The sequence below is a fragment of the Enhydra lutris genome, unplaced genomic scaffold (assembly GCF_002288905.1).
Source record: "Enhydra lutris kenyoni isolate GAN:26980312 unplaced genomic scaffold, ASM228890v2 scaffoldscaffold56, whole genome shotgun sequence".
Taxonomy (NCBI): Eukaryota; Metazoa; Chordata; class Mammalia; order Carnivora; family Mustelidae; genus Enhydra; species Enhydra lutris.
This window is the reverse complement of record NW_019154140.1, coordinates 13,270,297-13,293,058: the sequence shown is the minus strand read 5'-3', so window position 1 is coordinate 13,293,058 and position 22,762 is coordinate 13,270,297. Positions and strand designations below refer to the sequence as shown.

Below are 22,762 nucleotides of genomic sequence, written 5' to 3'. Positions count from 1 at the left end.
ACTACTCCCCTGCCTCACAAACTAACCTTTATAGAGGTGGTTGAGCCTGGCCCACACACAGGTAGCCAATGAGACTGCAACACACAGGGAAAACTGCACAGTCACACTTGGTCAGCAATACGGGTGGCCAATTGAATTCCAATTCACCGTAGCAAATATATGTGCGCCCCACTGATTGGATGTCTCCATCCAGCTGGCCCGCCCCTATATCCGGCGTTTACAAGTAAGTTCCTCTTGGAGGGGCAGGGTCAATCCAAACTTACATGGAAAGGGCTCCCTCTGGCCAAGCAGACCCCTACAATATGTCTGAGAAATTCATACTTCTCATTTTTCAGGAAAAGAAGAAAGGTTTCTTAGTATCCTCAATATAAGTGTCTAATTTTAGCAAGGCCAAAGCACAGTAGTATTTGACCCTTTTCTGCAATTTCACTTCACCCCATCCACCCTCACCTTTTCCATTCCAGAATACCTGTGGTTTTCTTTCCTTATTGTTTTAATAATCTTACTTTTACTTCTCCTTTAGGATGTTCACAGTCACATAAGGTGTTTCCCCTTTGGCACCTCAGTTCACTTCTACTCATTCATCAATGATGCTTTATTTGTTTGTTTTTATTGAGTATTGCTGACACACAATGTTACAGTATCTTCAGGTTTATGACGTTGTAATTCAGCAAGTCTATACATTGTGCTATGCTCACCATAAGAGCAGTTATCACCTGTCACCATACAACAGGATTACAATAGCATTGACTACATTCCCTCTGCAGTACATTTTATTCCTGTGACTTATTTATTCCATAACTAGAAGCCTGTACCTCCCACTCTTCTTCACCCATTGTGCCCATCGCTCCAACATCTTTCATCTGGCATTTGTGATTTTGTCATCACATGTGTTCTCTGTATTGTTCTCTGTATTGATGGGTCTGTTTCTGCTTTGTTTTCTGGTTTACTTGTTTTTTTTTCTTTTTGGATTCTACATATAAGTGAAAGCATATGGTGTTCATCTTTCTCTATCTGGCATATTTCACTTGGCAGAGTATACTCTGTGTTGCTGGATGCTGTAAATGGCAAGATCTCATTCTTTTTTTTTTTTTTTTTATAGCTGAGTAATATCCCATTGTATGTATATGTATATGTGTATGTATATTTTTCTTTCTCTATTCATCTATAAACATACACTTAGGCTGCTTGCATATTTTGAGCATTTTGAATACTGTAAAAATGTGGGGGTGCATATATCTTTTGGAACTAATGTTTTTGATATAATATTTATATTATTTATAATAGTGAGCAAAATGATTGATGTTTCATAACCACTGACTTTATATTCATAATTATAAATTACTTAACACAGAACCTACAGATACTTTAAAGGAAGACACAACTCAGCCATGATGTAAAGAATGTTTAACAAATAATCTCAGCATTTCCTGTAGCTGTGACATTGATATAAGAAGATAGCAGATTAGAAATTTTAAATTTCATTTTTCTCTTGTTAAATCTTCATAATGACATTACTTCATATTAATCAAAACTTTGATTTCTTTGTATGAGACAGTACTATAAGGGTCAAAACTTTGAAGGTTTGTATCTTTCTAGCTCCTTAGGGAGTAAATGAAGGAGGTCAGCATGGGGTCTTATTGAGAATAGCTACTTCTTTGGCCAATGAAGCCCCTTTTCTCCCTGCTGAGTAATTAGCATATATGGAAATGGCAATGACAATCAGGTGAGAAATATAAGTGGAATAAAACTTTTTTCTCTCACTGGCATGTGTGGTGTATATTAGGACAAAATCACAATGCTAAAGTAAATAGCAAAGTGACCAAAACAAGGGAAAAACAGATTACTTCTAGGAATCATGTATCTGAGAAGATAGTTATACAAGCAAAAGATATGCACAGACAGTTATCCTTGATATTGGATACACACTTCTCCAGCTAGGGCAGAAAAACAACACCTGGAGAAATGGTCAGGAACCTGCCCAGCCATGCATAGAACACAAACAGAATGTATAGTTTCCTGCTAATGATGGTGGTGTAATGAAGGGGTTTATAAAAAGCAACAGAGGGGTCAAGGGACGTGGCAATTAGAATGGGAAATTCATTCACCTCCATGAAGATAAAGAAAAATTATTGGACAGTACAATTCTTATGAGAAAGGATTTTATGCTTGGTGATGATTGTACCCAGAAATCTACAAATACATACAGTGGTAAATGAGATTTCTAAGATAGAGTAGTTTCAGCTAAGAAACACATAGGGGGCTGTAGGAGGAATTCTACTAAATAATGATAGCCAGGTTGCCAGTGACACATAATATGTATGTGATAAATAAGAAAGGTAAAACCTCAACCAGAATATCAGGATCATCAGAATGGCTCAGCAGGACAAGCTCTGACCATTTTATCATTGTTCATTTCCCTCGTTCTCTTTTTTCTTTTGTAACGACAACATTGATGAGTACAAACACATTGATAATAATACAACAATCATAGGGAACTTTATTTTTTAATCATAGGGAACTTTAACACCCCACTGATTGCAATGGATAGATCATCTAGTAGGTAACAAAGGTTTTGAGTGACATATGGGGCCAGATGGACTTCACAAATATATTCAGAGCATTCCATCCTAAAACATCAGAATACACACTCTTCTTGAGTGCACATGGAACATTCTCAGAACAGATCATATACTGGTTGACAAATCTGGTCTCAGCTGGTACCAAGTGATTGGGATCATTCCCTATATATTTTCAGAGCACAATACTTTGAAACGTGAACTCAATCACAAGAGGAAATTTGGAAAGAACTCACATACATGGAGACTAAAGAGCATCCTACTAAAGAATGAATGGGTCAACCAAGAAATTAAAGAAGAATTAAAAAAAACTGTGGAAACTAATGAAAGTGAAAACACAACTGTTCAAAACCTTTGAGATGCAGCAAAGGTGGTCCCAAGAGGGGAGTATATAGCAGTACAAGCCTTTCTCAAGAAACAAGAAAGGTCTCAAATACACAACCTAACCTTACACCTAAAGAAGCTGGGGGAAAGAATAGCAATAAAGCCCAAAGCCAGGAGGAGAAGAAAATAAATAAAGTTTAGAGCAGAAGTCAATGAAATAGAAACCAAAAGAATGGTAGGACAGAACAATGAAACTAGAAGCTGGTTCTTTGAAAGAATTAATAAGATAGATAAACCCCTGACCAGTCTTATCAAAACACAAAGAACCCAAGTAAATAAAATCATGAATGAAAGAGGAGAGAGCACAACCAACACTGAAGAAATACAAACAATTATAAGAACATATTATCAGCAACTATATGCCAACAAATTTGGCAATCTGGAAGAAATGAATGCTTTCCTAGAAATGTATACACTATCAAAAGTGAACAGGAAGAAATAGGAAACCTGAACAGACCCATAACTAGCAAGGAAATTGAAGCAGTCAAACAAGAGTCCAGGACCAGATGGCTTTCCAGGGGAATTCTACTAAAACGTTTAAAGAAGAAATAATGCCTATTCTCCTGAAGCTGTTTCAAAAAATCAAAATGGAAGGAGAGCTTCCAAACTTTTTCTATGAGGCCAGCATTACCTTGATCCTAAAAGCAGACAAAGACCAAAAAGGAGAATTACAGACCAATATCCATAATGAACATGGATGCAATAATTCTCACCAAGATCCAATAGTACATTAAGATCTAACCAAAAGGATCTGCCAAAAGGATCCAAAAGTATACATTAAAAGGATAAATCACCACAATCAAGTGGGATTTATTCTTGGGCTGCAAGAGTGGTTTAACATCCACCTATTAATCAACGTGATACACTACATTAATAAAAGAAAGGACAAGAGCCATATGATCTTCTCAAGAGATGCAGAAAAAGCAGTTGACAAAGTACAGTATTCTTTCTTGATTAAAACTCTTCACAGTGTAGGGATAGAGGGAATATACCTCAATATCATAAAAGCCATATACGAAAAGCCCAGGCAAAAACCATTTTCAATGGGGAAAAACTGAGAGATTTTCCCCTAGGGTCAGGAACATGGCAAGTTGTCCACTTTTACCACTGTTGTTAAACATACACTTAGAAGTACTAGCATCAGCAATCAGACAATGAAATGAAATAAAAGATATTCATATTGAAAAGGAGTAAGTCAAACTCTCTCTCTTCACAGATGACATGATACTTTACGTGGAAAAGACAAAAGACTCTACCCTCAAATTACTAGAACTCAAACAGGAATTCAGCAAAGTGGCAGGATATAAAATCAATGCACATAAATCAGTTGTATTTCTATACACTGACAATGAGACAAGAAAGAGAAATTAAGGAATTGATCCTATTTACAATTGCACCAAAAATAATAAGATATCTAGGAATAAACCTAACCAAAGAGGCAAAGTGTCTATACTCACAGAATTATAGAACACTCATGAAGGAAATTGAGGAAGACACAAAGAAATGGAAAACCGCTCTGTTCATGGAATGGAAGAATAACTACTGTTAAAATGTCTATGCTACCTAGAGCAATCTATACGTTCAACACAATCCATGTCAGAATACCATCAACTTTTTTCACAGAGCTGGAACAAAACGTCCTAAAATTTGTATGGAACCAGAAACGTCCTTGACTAGCCAAAGGAATGTTGAAAAAGAGAACCAAAGCTGGTGACATCACAATTCCAGACTTCAAGTTTTATTACAAATCTGCGCTCATCAACACAGTATGGTACTGCCACAAAAACAGACACATAGATCAAGGAACAGAAGAGAGAACCCAGAACCCAGAATAGAGATCCTCAACTCTATGGTCAACTAATCTTTGACAAAGCAGGAAAAAATATACAGTGGCAAAAACACAGTCTTTTCAACAAATGATGTTGAGGAAATTGGACAGACATATGCAGAAGACTGAAACTTGACCATTTCCTTACATCACACACAAAAATAGACTGAAAATGGATGAAAGACCTCAATGTGAGTCAGGATCCATCAAAATCCCAGGGGAGAACACAGGCAGCAACCTCTGTGACCTCGGCCACAGCAACTTCTTGTCTTCAAAGGCAAGGGAAACAAAGGCAAAAATGAACTATTGTGACTTCATCAAGATAAAAAGCTTTTGCACAACAAAGGAAACATTCAACAAAACCAAAAGACAAGCAACATAATTGAAGAAGATATTTGTAAATGACATATCAGATAAAGTGCTAGTATCCAAAATCTATAAAGAACTTATCAAACTCAGCACCCAAAGAACAAATAACCCAATTAAGAAATGGGCAGAAAACATGAACAGAAGCTTCTCCAAAGAAGACATACAAATGCACAAAAGGCACATGAAAAAATGCTCAACATCCCTTGGCATCAGGGAAATAAAAATGAAAACCACAATGTAATACCACTTACACTGGTCAGAATGGCTAAAATTAACCACTCAGGAAATGACAGTTGTTGGCGAGGTGGCAGAGAAAGGGGAACCCTCTTACCCTCTTAGTGGGAATTCAAGGTGGTGTTGTCACTCTGGAAAACAGTATGGAGGTTCCTCAAAAAGTTAAAAATTGCACTACTGATGACCCAACAATTGCACTATTAGGCACTTAGCCAAAGATACAAAGGTAGTGATCCAAAGGGGCACTTAGACTCCAATGTCCACAATAGTGAAACTATGGAAAGAGCCTGGCTCAATCAGTCCTGTGCTGTATTTCTCAGCTGAACATATTGCGTAAAGATTATTAGGAATGGTGCAGAACTAATTAGGATTATAGTATATTTTATATTACTAAATAATAGTTTATTTAGAATAGTTCATTCTATCCATAATCTTCTTTCACTTTCTCACACACACACACCCACACACACACATGCATACACACACATCATCCAAAATACCTTAGGCACCTAATACTTTAAGCTGAATGAGTGGACGAGTATTTTAACTGCTGAAATTCTAAGTTTTGCTCTGTTATGAAGTATTTATTTTCTACAAAACTTAAATGATTTTACGGTTTAAGCATTAAAAATTTAGATACAGGCCCAGTTTCAAACTAGTCCAAAAGTAAAAAAAGCTATACATATATATTCCATTGTATACGAACTCAGAGCTGACGTTCCATGGAAATAGAGAAAGTGAACTTATCCTACACATCTAAAACAGCTATTTCTTCACTAATTTCTACAGTATTTGTGTATCTGTGGATGTATGCATGCATGTATCTACCCTGTATATCTGTCTATATCTACTGAGTCATTATGGGATTTGGAAATATGGAGGTCTATTTATGTTCTTAAAGATCTATGCTTTTTTTAATTTTAGCAATAGGTTGATTATATGGACATACTCTAGTAGGTAAGCAATATTTTTTGGTTTTTAAATGAAAACATTCACAATTTTCAAAAAATCATATGGCATTTGAAAAATTTTTCCTAGAGGAACTGCAAGATGGCGAAGGGATTTCTGACAAAGATCAATGAAAATGAAAGATTATATTGTCTGTATAGAATAAGGAAAATATCATATCAATAATTATACAACATCCTTTCCATTCTGGGTGATAGTTGTTTTCCCAAATAAATCTCAAAGTACACCTTTCTGAATTAAAATAATTAGTGTTCGAGAAGTTTCAACTAACAATGGGTTCAGAAGAACGAAAACCAGGCAGGCATATGAAGTTATACCAATTGAATGGGAAATATATTAAATGTACTTGTAAACTGTGAGAAAGAAGTAATGAATAGGATGACAGGAAGGTCATTGTAAATTAAAGAAGTAGCTCAGACTTAATTTTTGCATATTTTAGTATATGTGCTGCCACAACAAACACATCATTTTTGTATATCTTAAACTGCTTGCAATGGGTGTGTCTAATTCATGTACCATAGTATTTCATTTGCTTGAGAAAAATACAATCTTCCTTGCCCTGTCCATGAAGGCTCGCTTGACTTGCTCATTCCTTAGACTGTAGATAAAAGGGTTTAACATGGGGGCTACTGAGGTGTTTAGCACAGCAACACCCTTGCTCAGAGACACTCTGTCTTTTGCTGCTGGATTAATGTACATGAAAATGCAGCTGCCATAGGAGATGGAGATGACAATCATGTGGGATGAACAGGTGGAAAAGGCCTTTGTCCTCTGACTATTAGAAGGAATTCTTAAAATTGTTCTGATGATATATATGTAGGATAGAAATATTAATGCCAGAGTGAACATTAAAGTAAACACAGCACAGGAAAACCCCATTATCTCTAGGAATTTTGTGTCTGAACAAGAAAGTTGCAGCAGGGGAAAATAATCACAGGTAAAATGGTCAATAATATTAGACCTACAGTAATTAAGGTTTAAGAGCAACATGAGTGCAGGGAATACAATTAAGAATGAAATCAGCCATGAGGAGAAGACAAGGAGTATGCAGACTCTGGGGTTCATGATGGTCATGTAATGCAAAGGTTTGCAGATGGCAATATAACGGTCATAGGACATGGCAGCCAGGAGGTAAAATTCAGTGACTCCCAACAGAATGAAAAAAAATAACTGAGCAATGCAATCATTAAAGGAAATGGTTTTATCTCCTGTAATCAGGGTGCCCAGGAAACTGGGTATGCTAACAGTGGTGAATGAAACCTCTAATAAGGAGAAGTTTCTGAGGAAGAAATACATGGGTGTCTGGAGGTGAGCATCCAGCAGGGTAAGGGTGATAATGGTCAGGTTCCCAGTGATGCTGAGCATGTAGGTGATGAACAGAAAGACAAAGATCACTCCCTGAAGCTGCGGGTCATCTGACAATCCCAGGAGGATGAACTCTGTTAGTTCTGTGTGGTTTCTCATTCTCCAGTTGCTTATTTGTTGTTCTCCTGCCAGACTTCTAGGAGAAAACACAAGGAACAAATTTGAAGAGAGGATTAGCAAAGGTCTAAGTGTGGAGCCAGAATTTGGCTGAAATAGTACATGTTTCCATCTACAGATGAGAATTTACTTGAACTGATAATAACAAGGATCCATTAATTTCCTCTCTTTTACCAGTGAAATCTCCAGTTATGGCAAGTTTGAAAATATTCAATATTACTGAGTTAAAAGGGCTAGAGCAAGGAGTTTTCTCAGGCTTTTCTGACTCCAAATAACATGTGGTAGCTTTCAAAGATGTGCCCATGAGGTTTTTTCCCATCGAAGACCATCTTTGTGCTTTTGCTCTGATTGTTTACCCATTCTCTGTAAGTTAAAGCTTAATTACATTGAGAATCCTCAGAAATGGGAAAGAGCCTGTATTTTTTAATGACTTGTGAGTGTTTTGTCCTTAGACATTGATCAACTTTTGCTAACACTCAGCTTTTCCAACTCCTCCTATCTCACCAGTCAGATATACTTGTCATTGCCACCAGCAACTTTAGAAGTTAGAGATAGAGGGGAGAAAGAGGTAGGAAATAATTTAAGCTGGAGAGTGTAGAACTGAGTTTAATCCCATCTGAATCCCTTGCTATAGTTTATGATGTTTCAGGCTATATGTAATTATTATGACCTGTATTCATATACAAATGCCTTCTCTTTCTATTGAAAATAATAATTATTACTATTATTATTGAAGTATGTCCCCCAGCTAAAGAGTTAGGTAAACATTCCCCAATAAAACTCAGGCAAATAGTTTCTTTACTTGTATGTGGTTTTAAGATAGTACACTTTAATTTCTTTTTTTTATATTAAATGATATTACCATAGTTATTTCCATTAGTAAGAGTGAGGCTATCTAGGCATAAGTCCAAGCTTATTACTAGCCTGAAACCATGTCTGCATTTCTTCTATAAATACAATTTATTCTTCTGCATGCAGGCCTTTCTTTCTTTCTTTTTTTTTATTTTAATTAGTATATAATGTATTATTTTTCCACAGGGGTACAGGTCTGTGAATCATCAGGTTTACACATTTCACAGCACTCATCATAGCACATACCCTCCCCAAAGTCCATAAGCCAGCCACCCTATCCATAGCTCCCCACCGCCCTATCAATCTTCAGTTTGTTTCATTAGATTTAAGAGTCTTTTATGGTTTGTCTCCCTCCCGATCCCATCTGGTTTCATTTTTTCCTTCCCTGTCCCCCACAACCTCCCTCCCTGCCTCTTAAATTCCTCATATCAAAGAGATCAAGTGATAATTGTCTTTTTCTGATTGACTTATTTCACTCAGCATAATACCCTCTAGCTCCATCCATGTCTTTGCAAATGGCAAGCTTGCATTTCACTTGATGGCTGCATAGTATTCCATTGTATATAGTATTCCATTGTATATATATATACCACTTCTTCTTTATCCACTCATCTGTTGATGGACATCTAGCCTCTTCCCATAGTTTGGCTATTGTGGACATTGCTGCTATAAACATTTGGGTGCACGTGCCCCTTCAGATCACTACCTTTGTATCTTTAGGGTAAATACCCAGTAGTGCAATTGCTGGGTCATAGGGTAGCTCTATTTTTCAACTTTTTGAGGTACCTCCATACTGTTTTCCAGAGTGACTGCACCAGCTTGCATTCCCACCAACAGTGTAGGAGGGTTCCCCTTTCTCCGCATCCTTGCCAGCATCTGTCATTTCCTGACTTGTTAATTTTAGCCATTCTGACTGGTGAGAGATGGTATCTCATTGTGGTTTTGATTTGTATTTCTCTAATGCCAAGTGATGTTGAGCACTTTTTCATGCATCTGTTGGCCATCTAAATGTCTTCTTTGCAAAAATATCTGTTCATGTCTTCTATGCAGGCCTTTCTTATAAAGTTATTGTGAGTATTAAATGAGTTAATATGTGAAGCATTTGGAAAAGTGCTTTACATGAAAAAAAAAAGCTATATAAGGATTAGGGTGCCTGGGTGGCTCAGTCAGTTAAGCATCTGCCTTCAGCTCAGGCCATGACCGAGAGTCCTGGGATCAAGCCCCACATCAGGCTCCTTGCTCAATGGGGAGCATGCCTCTCTCTCTCCCTTTGGCTCTCCCCCTGCTTGTGCTCTCTCTTTCCCTCCCTCTCTTTCTCTGTGTCGAATATATAAATAAAGAAATTTTAAAAAGCTACATAAGGATTGTTCAGTGGAGAAATCCCTTAGTGAAAAGCTTCAGGATTAAGATGGAGTCCTGTATTAAAAGCTTTGTTTTAAGTAATAGTAATGAATAAAGTAACAGCAAGAAAATCACATAGGAGCAATGACAACAACAAAAAAGTGAGGTGGAATCATCTGGTTATACAGTATCTGGGAGGCTCTGGGCAAGTGAATTTTAGCTTTACTTTTCCACTTTGTGAACATGGTGACCTCTCCCCACCATGGTTTATCTGTCTCCTGCACTCCATCACACCCTCAACAATTCACTGCTTTCATTCAGCTAAGATATGGTCACCACATTTGAGGCATGTTGGATATTTGTAACACTTCATCATTGCTACCAAAGGCTACTGATATCCACTTTGTTTCTCTGCTGTTCCTCAGTAAGAGTAACCTTTCTGACAATGACTGTGAAACTTGTGTTAAATAGAATATGTGAATGTAAGTAGCCTTGTGGGTAGCAGATTTCAGGAACACTCCAAATCACCTTCTTCCTTATACCCATAACAATAGGTTTATTACTCTTTGTGTGAGTCTCATAAAAATCTTTCAGAGATTCTTCCTAGTCCAAGTCACATCTATGCTGAAATATCCTGTGAATACCGCCACTATGTTGCGTATGTCTGAAAGTTAGGACAGAGTCTGACCTTGAAAGCCTTTGCAACACAGTCCAGTGTCTGGAAGAGTCATATCATAGGAGGCTTAAAATAAACATTTGTCTTCTTCATTCATTCATTCATTTTGAGTTTGTTCTTGCATCACAGACACCCATCATGTGAAGTTCTCTATTATATGCCCAATTCTTGGCTGTGTAGTATGTAGGTTGAATCTTTGTTTTACAAGATCTGTTCATATATACAATGACATATTACTCAGTCATCAGAAGGGATGAATACCCAATTTTTACATCAACATGGATTGGACTGGAGGAGATTATGCTAAGTGAAATAAGTCGTCAGAGAAATTAAATTAAATTATCATATAGTTTCACTTATTTGTGGATCATAAGGAATAGCATGGAGGACATTAAGAGGAGGAAGGGAAAAATGAAGGGGGAGAAAATGGAGTGGGGAATGAACCATGAGAGACTATAGACTCCAGGAAACAAACTGAGGGTTTTAGAACAGACAGGGGTAGGAGGATGGGTGAGCCTGGTGATGGGTATTAAGGAGGACACAGATTGCATGGAGCACTGGGTGTTATACGAAAGTAATGAATCATGAAACACTACAACAAAACCTAATGATGTACTGTATGATGACTAACAAAACACAATTAAAAAAAAAACCCATGATGTCTTTTCTTAATTTACCTACTTTTCAAGATATATGTATTCACTGGGCCTAAAATCCCCATATCAAGTAAATTATGACAAAGGACATATAGAAGAAGCCATATTTTGATATATAATTAAAAAAATTATAAGACATTATTTTTAAATTACTTTCATTAAATTTCTTTAGCATTCATTCCTTTAATTAACTGTATTTTGCTCACCAGCAGCTCTCTTCCTTCATCAGGGTTTATCATGGATAGCACTAGCTTTTCATAACACCTGGAAGTCTTAAAATACATTTTCAATAAATAAGCAATATTTGGTTTAAATCTCAAGATTGGAATTTCTGCACTATTTTATTGAAATTGGAGATCCAGTTTAAAAAAGTATATTATTACTCTTCCATAGGTAATAATGTGCCACTCCTCTGTATTTTTACCCTTATTTCATTTTTTTTTGCATATTCTTTTTTCCTTTTAGATTTCTTATCAATTTTAAGACTATTCTGAAAAATAATACCATGACTGACTTACATATTTTGGCTACTGATTAAACCTTTGAGGGAATAAATGAAAAACTAAGAAAGAAGGTATTAATAGATAAGAAAAGGTTCATGTGAACAACACTGAAAATCAGTACTAATAGTTCAATTTTGTAGGAGCAGAGAACATACTTAAAGAAACTGTCAATGAAAATGGTCCAATATCACAGAATTGGAGGAGGTATACTATACTTGTGTAAAAATGTTAATGAAAATTCAATGAACAGTATTCATTTACCAACATCAACTATGCCTGATGGATATTATTCATTCATTCATTCTTTCATTCAGCAGGCTTTGGGGAGAAAAAACCTCAATGTCTAACAAGGTGCATATGATTCCTCAAGCCTGAAGCTATCCCAAGGATGTACTCATGCAGAGTATGAAGGATATCTCTAAGAATTTAGCCCATCTTTTTACTTCTGAACACAGATCCATATTTCCCTTGGAAGAACATGGTTTAGGTTCAGTTTAAATTATCTTCCACCCATTTGGTCAAAATCAAGGACCAGCTTCTAAGAACCCCTGAGGCATACTCTTTGAGTTATTCAAAATGAAAGTTAGCAATAATACTTCATATTTGTTAAATAAGATGGCCACGAAGTACCTTCAAGGTTTCATTCTGAAAACACCACTGTTCCATTCTCTATTTAGTCATCAATAATCAAATAAAAAAGGAAAAATACATAAACTCATAATAAGATCATGGTATAAAAATCCTATTAATTTCTTACTTATGACACTCTAAGGTAAATTGCTATTGCAGAAAGTATATAGGCTCTGCAGTTAGAAAAATGTGGGTTAAAAATATAAATGGGCCACTTAATAGATTTGTGATTTTGAATGGTACTTCATTTCCTTAGGTATCTATTTTCTCTCTTTACCTTGTACATGAAATTTCAAGCATATTTTGGGAATTAATTGAAATAATATAAATGAAGGTCCTGTATAAACCATGTGGTACTAAATATGCTTTAAGAAGAGCTGGTTTATTTATCTTCCTATAGTTAGAATTGATTTCCAACTTTGGGCAGAATATTCTTAGTAACTGTGTTTAAAGAAAGGCATTATGTATTCCAATGGCATACTAAGGATTTATGTATTCTATCTCATTCAGTCTTCATCATGACACACTTATGCAACTTTATCTTTATTCCCAAATGAAGAACTGGGGTCAGTTTGGTTTTGTACCTTAGATATATTCATATAACTAACAACTGTTCAATCTAATCAGGGACTACCTAAAATTAAAGTCTATTCTCTTAAAGAAGGTACTACCTAGCCTGTTTAGAAAAACAGGCACAGAGATGGTAATTTCCTGCTTTTTATTTAATAGAGAATGAAAAAACTGATTAATAAAACAAAACATGGACTTCTATACCCATTTGCAAAATAGAACTCCAGTATACCCTATTTAATCTAGTTAAAGGTTGAACTGATAAGTAATGATGCAATGATATAGTTTGGGAGACTCCATTGCTTTCTATATGTCTGACTTACCTCTGATTTTCATACAGGCTCACGAACATGCAGAATGGCTGGAACATAAAAAAATATTAGCGGCTGTCATTGTTGTAATCCAGGGAAACCCAGCATTCCCGGACACACTTCCTCTCAGTGAACTGCTTTGCTTTCTACTGCTAATGTTTTTGTCTTAAATTTTCCATTTTATCTAGAGGAAGCGTATTTCTTTGAGTACAGAGAATGAGAAAGGAGCAAATAGATGAGGAAGAAAAAATATCAAAAGGTGTTTTAAAACTGTCTGGCATGGTTTCTACATAGATTTTATGTAGCATAAGCTACTTATTGTTTTATCTGTTCTCTCTGCTGCTGGCTCACTGGGAATAATTCAGTGAATCAAAATTGCCAGAATAGGACTATACACAAAACACTAAGGAATATAAAACATCATACACAATAATATTGAATTTGAAAATGAAGCTTGTGGGACAGTGTCCAGTGAGACAGAAAAAAAAAAAAAAAAGCAAGCAAGCAACCACACTAGGTAAAGTTTGTTTCCCTTGATATTATTTTTCAGAGATTAATAGATAAAATCTAGTTCCTAATGCATATCTCTACTGAATGTGTATCTACCCCATGCCATTTTTTTTAAGATTTCATTTAATTATTTGACAGTGAGATCACAAGTAGGCAGAGAGGCAGGCAGAGAGAGAGGGGGAAGCAGGCTTTCTGCTCAGCAGGGATGCTGAGGCAGATGTGGAGCTCGATTCCAGGACCCCGAGATCATGACCTGAGCCGAAAGCAGCGGCTTAATCCACTGAGCCACCCAGGCGCCCCAACCCCATGCCATTTTTTTAAAAACAGATCATCTCTTGGATAGTACTAAGTACATTCTTTACTCCATATTTTTCATCTGCCTTCCAATAAGAATGTTTAGTATTACTACTAACACTTAATATATTTTCTCCTTGCTCTGTTGCTCACCAGCAATAGATGTTGAAGAGTTTTTTGTTTTGATTGATTAAAATTCTAATGTAGGGGTGCCTGGGTGGATCAGTCGGTTAAGTGTCTGCCTTCAGCTCACGTTATGATCCCAGAGTCCCAGGATCAAACCCTGCATCTGGCTCTCCTGCTCAGTGTAGAGCCTAGTTTTCCCTCTGTGCCTCATCCACTCATTACTCTTTCTCTCAAGTAAATAAATAAAATCTTAAAATAAAATAAAACAAAATAAAATTCTAATTTATATGCCAAGTATAATACTAGGAATTAGTACCTTTCCTGACACGACTATAATAATATAATCATGCCTAAATGATATAATGTGAGTGTAAAACACCAATAAAATTGTACAGATCCTAAGTAAAAGCTATAGATATTTTCAGGTTCCCACAATTTTAAATATGCATGAAAGAAACACAAATTTTTATCTCTGTTTTGTTTTACAAGCCAGTTATCACATTGGCTGTTATACTTCAAGACCTCTGGAAAATTACTCAACCTTTCCAAGCAACACTTTGCACACCTGTAACAGAGATAATAACTCTATGTTGCCATATATCTGCAAAGATTAAACATGATATTATTTAGGACATATATGGTTGAGCATATGGCACAGAACAATTGTTCTCTATAGAAGAGATATTATTATTTAAAAATTCCTATCAAACACTCACATGACATAGGTGTAATGGTGACTGCCTATATCTTCATCTGTTGCATATTTAAACAAATTACACAGAAATGGGGTGTCTGGTGGCTCAGTTGGTTAGGCATCTGGCTTCAGTTCAGGTGATGATCTTAGGGTCCTAGAATTCAGCCCAGCATCAGGTTTCCCACTCAGCTGAGAGTCTGCTTGTCCCTCTCCCTCTATCTCTCCTCTTCTCCCTGCTCATGTTCTCTCTCTCTCTCTCAAATAAACAAATCTTTAAAAAATAATAATAATACAGTTAAACAAGGGTAGTACATAAAAAGAACATAACACATGCCTTAAGCATAACTAGAAGGCAAAAGATGTGTGACTATAAAATAACCTATAAGATGTGAAATAAACACTCAACTGAGTGGGAAGAACTGGACAGATATGCAGCTAGTGTGCACAAAATATGGTTGTTACATAATTTATTTCATACTTTTTATAGCTTTAAGAACAAAAATATAAGAAAAAAAGAAAATGTGATATTAGGAACAACAAGAAATTTAAGAATAAATCAATGAAATGAGCTTTACTCAAGTCTTTATAGTAAAAATAAGTATTTTTATTACTTGGAACACTCAGGAAAATGATTCTTGCTTTATAGCCACTAATGCTCTATTTGGTATTGTAAATCAATGAGGAAATGGAACCTATAGAGGGTTTGAAAGAAAGACATAACAAAGTTACTTCAGGTCTCACAGTAAGCTTAAGGAAATGAACACAACATTGCAGGTATCTGTGAGATGGATATTGGAGGATACTCTAGAAGTTGAAATTTTATTTTTCCTTTATTGGATCTTCACAATAACATCTATTCATATTAATACATACTTTCATTAGTTTCTAGAAAACAGTACTTTATACAGCAAGTTTTTGAAAGCTTGTTTTACTTGCTGGTTCCTCAGGGTATAAATAAAAGGGTTCAACATGGGGGCAATTGAGGTGTTGAGAATAGCTGCTCCTTTGGTCAGTGATGCTCTTTCTTTTGCTGAAGGCTTGACATGTATGAATATACAACTCCCATAAGAGATGGAAATGATGATCAAGTGAGAGGAGTAATTGGAGATAACCCTTTTCTTCCGACTAGCAGGTGGGATTCTCAGGATACTAAGGATGTACAGGTAGGAGAGAATCACTAATGCTAAAGTAAAGAGCAGAGTGACAAAAGCAGAATAAAACCAATCATCTCTAAAAGCCATCAACTCTCTGAGCATGAGAGTTGTAAAATGGGCAAATAGTCACAAGAGAAATGATCAATTACATTGGAAGCACAGAAACCTAGCTGGAGGATGAACATGAGTGATAGGAAAATGGTAAGAAATCCTCCTAGCCAGGACCCAAAGACACACAGGGTGCATATTTTTTTGCTCATGATCATGGTGTAATGAAGATGCTTGCAAATGACAATGTATCAATCAAAAGACATGGCAGTGAGAAGAAAAAATTCAGAAATACCCATGAAGATGATGAAAAGTAGTTGAGCTAAACGATTGTTATAGGAAATGGTCTTGGCATTTGTAATGATTGCCCCCCAAAATCTGGGGATAGAGACACTGGTGAATGTGATTTCTAAGAAGGAGAAATTCTGCAGGAAGTGAAACTTAGGAGTCTTGAGATGTCATTCTATCCAGGTGAGGATGATGATTTTTTTTTCAGTGACACTTAATATATAAGCCATAAATAAAAAGAAAGATTACAACCTGAAGCTGTGTGTCTTGTGAGATGCCCAAGTATGAACTCTGTAAACATTGTATGGTTTCTCATGCTGCTTTTATTTTCTTTAAGCAAAATCTACTCTACTATTGGGAAACAAGACTTAAAAAAAAAAGTGTATGTTAATAGTAAAGGAATTGAAGATTTAAAAATTTTAATGTTCATATTAGTAGTCCATATGAAATGAAGCAATGGAACTTTTTCTTGTGTGCATTTTTGTCTGTCACAAATAATATACACAACCTCTCTTGATAAGGAAAATCGTATTCACAGTTCTATTAAAATTCCCCTCTTGAGTGCCTTTATGTAAGACCCGTACCTGTACCCAAATGGTCAATATGTGCAGTAGCTCTCTTATGTTTCTACAGCAACACAGTAATTATATTTGGATTTACATATTGAGACACCATGTTCCAGTTTCCAAGATTGTGTGCTCTTAGGAGTGAAATATCTAATTTTGAGTTTTAATTTAGAGGCCTTTAAAATACCTTCTTGTTTTGTAAAGCTTTGATGGAAATTAAAGACCCAACACAATTAGAGATCTTAAGAATAGCTTAATTATTTTATTCTTAAGGTGCATTCTTTTAAATATGTTCTGCAGAAATAAATGTGTTTCCAATCACAGAAATATAAGACTAGAATTATCTTGGTTGTAAATAAAAGTAAACATCCTAATTTATGGCAAACATTTAGTGAAGCCAGAGATACTAATTAATACTCACCTAGATAGACCTAGATCAATAATATAGTTCATATTACATATTGATCTATTTTTATCATTTTAATGTTCTTTTTGTAATTAACAATTAATTTTGTTTTGCAACTATGTTCATTTGGTCTTTTCAATCTTAAACTTGTTTGAGAACAAGAAGGAATTCATAAAGGAGTTTTTAAATTCCAACATGTCTCATTGCCTTCTTTCTAGAAGAATAAATAGGTAGAATAAAGAAAATTCTAAGATTTACTTTATAGAAAACACAAATTGTAAAACTAGTCTATATGGCTTTCACCTGTGTTGTTCTCTTTTTATCTTGGTAAACAGAATTTCCTTTGTCCTATAGGTTCCCAATATTTGCTGATCTTTATTTTATAACATGAACTGGTCAAATGAGTAGGTGATAAGTGTCAGTGCTGTATTGTGCCTTATTTTCCTGTTTTAATTTTTTTCTGATGATCATCATTGTCTTCCTTTAGAAATAGACACATATTTTGAGCAAAGTAAAATATCAAAATGCTCACTCTTTTGGGTTTTCCACATAGAGTATCATGTCATCTGCAAAGACTCCACCCCAAAATTGCTACAACTCATACAGTAATTCAGCAATGTGGCAGGATATAAAATTAATGTACAGAAATCAGTTCCATTTCTAAACACTAGTAATGAGACAGGAGAGAGAGAAAGTAAGGAATTGATCCCATTTATAATTGCACCCCAAACCATAAGATACCTAGCAATAAACCTAACCAAAGAGGCAAAAAAATCTGTACTCAGAAAAATAGGATACTTCTGAAAGAAATTGAGAAAGACACAAAGAATTGGAAAAACATTCCGTGCTCATGGATTGTAAGAACAAATTATGTTAAAATGCCTGTGCTACCTAGAGCAATCCATACAGTCAATGCAATGCCTATCAAAATACCATCAACTTTTTTTCACAGGTTGGAACCAATAATCCAAAAATTTGTATGAAACCAGAAAAGACCCCAAATAGCCAAAGGTATGTTGAAAAAAAAAAAAACCCACAGCTGTGGCAAAACAATTCTTGATGTCAAGCTCTATTTCAAAGCTGTAATCATCAAAACAGTATGGTACTGGCAGAAAACCGATCAAGGATCATGATAGAGAACCCAGAAATGGACCCCCAACTCTATGGTCAACTAATCTTTGACAAAACAGGAAAGAATATCCAATCGAAAAAGGACAGCCTCTTCAACAAATGGTGCTGGGAAAATTGGACAGCCACATGGAGAAGAATGAAAATAGACCCTTTCCTTACACCATACACAAAAATAGACTCAAAATGGATGAAAGACCTCAGTGTGAGACAGAAGTCCATCAAAATCCTAGAGAAGAACACAGGCAGCAACCTCTTCAACCTTGACAGCAACAACTTCTTGCTAGACATATCTCCAAAGCCAAGGGAAGCAAAAGCAAAAATGAACCTATTGGGACTTCATCAAGATCAGAAGCTTTTGCACAACAAAGAAAACAGTCAACAAAATCAAAAGACAAATGACAGAATGAGAGAAGGTATTTGCAAGTAACATATGAGATAAAGGGTTCGTTTCCAAAATCTATAAAGGAACTAACAAAATCAACACCCACACAGCAAATAATCCAGTCAAGAAATGGGCAGAAGACATAAACAGACATTTCTGCAAAGAAGACATACAAATGGCCAACAGACACATGAAAAAGTGCTCAACATCATTTGGCATCAGGGGAATGCAAATCAGAATCACAATGAGATACCACCTCACACCATTCAGAATGGCTAAATTAACAAGCCAGGAAACAAAAGATGTTGTTGAGGATACTGAGAAAGGGGAACACTCCTACACTGCAAACTGGTGTAGCTGCTCTGGAAAACAGTATGGAAGTCCTTCAAAAAGTTGAAAAAGGAGATACACTATGACCCAACAATTGCACTTCTACCAGCTTTATTGCCAACACTATTAGTAGATGCTTTCTCAGAAATAACTGAGTCACTATGATTTCCCATTAAGCTTTTTTGAAGCATTCTCTCAGGGCTTCAACATACTTTGGTATTAGTATCCTCAACATTCTCTCTAATGCTCAAAGTTTGCCTTCCATAGCTATCTCTTTCATTATTTTTAAAAGCTAAAATTCCTCCAATATCTTCTTTCTTTCCAAAGGACTTACAGAAATCCTACCTTCACCTGAATCCTGACTGACAAGTGATCCATGCTGTAAGAATGTGCAAATTTATGATTTCTTATAATTATGACATTTTGTGATTCCATATATAACTGGCAGTATAGCCTTAAACCAAATATACTGATTCATGAGATGGTAGCTAAGACAGTGTATTATTCCACAGCAACTCTTTGTGGGTGTAAACCCCAAAAGATCAAGTAGCTACTAGCTCAAAGGAGAAAAGTAGGTTGAGTCTTGCAACATGCTGCATCAAAAAGAAGAGCAGAAGATGTTAATTAGCAGTTGGGATAAACAAAATGGTGAATGGTGTTCCTCTTACTTTTCTCTAAAGACAATTCCTGTAATTCTGTAATTCCAACTGCCATGGAGAATGGGAATTGAGGAGTAGAGTCACCAAGGCATAGGGGACGAACCTCCCTGCCCCAATTAATTTTCCTTTGGCAGACACTTATTTCAGAAGGACAATTTGGGAGGATACAGGCTTTTAGGGATTGGCATTTCAGAATATGGTGTGTACTTGATATTACACTGATCAAATAAAATGATTCTGTCTTCTGGAGAGATTCCTCAGAGAATAAGAACACCAATGTGTGGGAACTGGGGAGGGAAAGCCAGTTAAGACAGAAGGATGACAGAGATTCTGAATTTGCTAAGCCAAATGTGCTAAATGTAGATTTGGTCAAATTGCATGAGCAAAAAGGAAAGAACTTAAGGATGCACACAATAAAATGGGTGAATCTCCAAAACATGGCTGAGCAAGAGAAACCGTGATTTCTTTTATAAGAAATTCCAGAAAAGGAAAAGTGATTTCTGTGACCAAAAGACATCTGTGTTTATCTGAATCCACTAGCAGGCATGGAGACCAGAGGGAATGGCTGGGAAGAGGCCAAAGAAATTATTAAGTATGATGCAGATATTCTGTACATGCTTTGTCAATAGCTATACAAATTTGTTGGATTTAAATGATTATATTTGCTTTTATGTAAGACATACTTAATACATTTGTTTACATTGACATGTAAATCTTATCATTTTGTGAGCATTACCACACTATAATACAGAGGTGTGCAAATGTTGTTGGAAAATGGCACTAATAGACTTGCTTAATGTAGGATTATCACAAACCTTCAATTTGTAGGAAACATAGTACATGGATAGTACAGCAAAGCAAAAGACAATAAAATGAAAATGAATAAAATTTACCTATATCACATTTTGTTTATACATTCATCACTTGAAGTTTACTTGTTTTTTTCTTATGCATGATGTGTCTATGAAAATGTGTGTTGAAGTTCTTGTGTGAACGTGTGTTTTCAGTTCCTAGAAGTAGAATTTCTGGATTATATAGTAACTCTATATTTATCTTCTTGATGAGCTGCCAAATTTTCTAAGTGGCTGCACATTTTACATATGCAATAGCAGTGTATGAAGGTTTCAAATTCTGTATATCACTTGTTATTTTGTACAGTAGCACTTATGTAGAGTATACATAATGTACATATACATATATGTACACACACACACACACACACATGCAGACACCCATACAAATACATATTATAACTGTCTTACTGGCTGTAAAGTGGTAGTACTGTTCTTGAACATCTTTTCATGTGCTTTTTTCCTGTTGTATATCTTCCTTAAGTCCCTTGTCTATGTTTTGTTAAGTGTTTGTTCTTTCTTATTGTTCAGTTGTAGGAGTTATTTTAAGTGATTTTAACCAGGGTAGTACAACATTGTACCAAGAAATTAACAAAATTTTTAAAAAATTAAAGAAGTCCTAAATAAATAACGACAAACTATGTATGTGTGTATGTATTGGAGAGTAGACCTGACATTGAATTAGATGGTAATAGTTCCCAAACTAATCCACAGATTCAACACAATCATTATTAAATTTTCAGCTTCTCTTTTTGCATAAGTGAGCAATTTGATCCTAAAATTCATATGCAATTGCAAGGGACCCTGAATAGCCAAACAATAGTGAAAAAGGAAGAAAGTTGAAAGAGTCATCTTTTCCAATTTCATAACTTATTATAAAAGTACAGTGACAGAGAGAGTGTGATACTGGCATAGCAACTGACCAATAGCACAAAGAGAATAAAACTGAGAGTCCTATAATAACCTATACATTTATGGTCAATTGATTTTTAACAGGTGTCCCAAGATTATTGAACGGGGAAATGATAGCCTTTTCAGCAAATCATGTTGTGATAACTATTTTCATGCAAATGTGACTTTAATCTCTACTTGAAACTGTACGGAAACATTAATTCAATAGAAACCAAAGACCTAATCATCAGATATAAAACTAGAAATTTCTTAGAATAAATGGTAGGTGTACCTCCTTGCAACTTTGGGTTAACCAATGGTGTTTTATATATGATACCAAAAGCACATGCAACAAAATAAAAACTAAAAAAATTTGACTTCATCAAAATTTAAAATTCTGTAACCAAAGAACACTGTAAAAAAAAATGAAAAGACAACACAAAAAATGAGGAAAACATTCTCAAACATTATCTAATAAAGGTCTAATATTTTTTTAAAGAGCTTACTGGAAAGCTTTGGGGGCTTGAATATCATAACATGAACTTATTCCCTTATAGTTACTTTAGAAAAGAAGAGGCTTAACAGTGTTGGCTTAAAATAATAAAATAAATCAGAACATAAACCTGAACTTAGATTGTTTTCTTCTCAGAGTCACATGGATAGGAGTTACAGCATTAAATACCTTAATGATTTTTGCACTCATAATTCTCAGGTGGCATAATATACCCAATATGGAACTCTATATATTTCATGTATTTCTTTGTAGGTATCTTTTTTTTTTTTAATCTGACCAGATACCAATAATACTGCCTTCTTTAAAAATATTGAATATATAAGGGAGTATGTGCAGGCATGGGTAGAATGAAGGTTTAAGGATGCTACACTTTAGTTTTTAAAATCTTTTTCCATTTATCCCATATAGCCAAATGTTCAACCATTCCTTGCAGTTTGTTTTCCTAATATCTATGGAACCATTTCCCAGAGCTTCAGATTCATTGACACTATTGCATTTCAATTCTCAAGTAACTCATTTAGTTTGAAGTATTAG

The 22,762-nt window shown here is 35.4% G+C and overlaps 2 protein-coding genes and 1 pseudogene across 2 annotated transcripts; all 3 read right to left on the bottom strand.

Moving 5' to 3' along the window:
• Positions 1 to 2,409, bottom strand: part of LOC111157769 — a 17,260-nt pseudogene extending 14,851 nt beyond the window's left edge.
• Positions 2,410 to 6,888: 4,479 nt separating this feature from the next.
• LOC111157864 (olfactory receptor 6C1) lies at positions 6,889 to 7,827 on the bottom strand. Its single transcript, XM_022519563.1, has one exon. It carries the CDS (start codon positions 7,825 to 7,827, stop codon positions 6,889 to 6,891), a length of 939 nt encoding a protein of 312 aa, XP_022375271.1.
• An 8,059-nt stretch (positions 7,828 to 15,886) lies between these two features.
• On the bottom strand, positions 15,887 to 16,458 carry LOC111157768 (olfactory receptor 6C3-like; the record flags this gene model as incomplete). Its single annotated transcript, XM_022519393.1, is given in 2 exon segments — positions 15,887 to 16,228; positions 16,231 to 16,458. Coding segments are annotated over 2 exon segments (570 nt in total), but the record flags the coding sequence as incomplete, so codon positions are not given.
• Between the last annotated feature and the right edge of the window lie 6,304 nt (positions 16,459 to 22,762).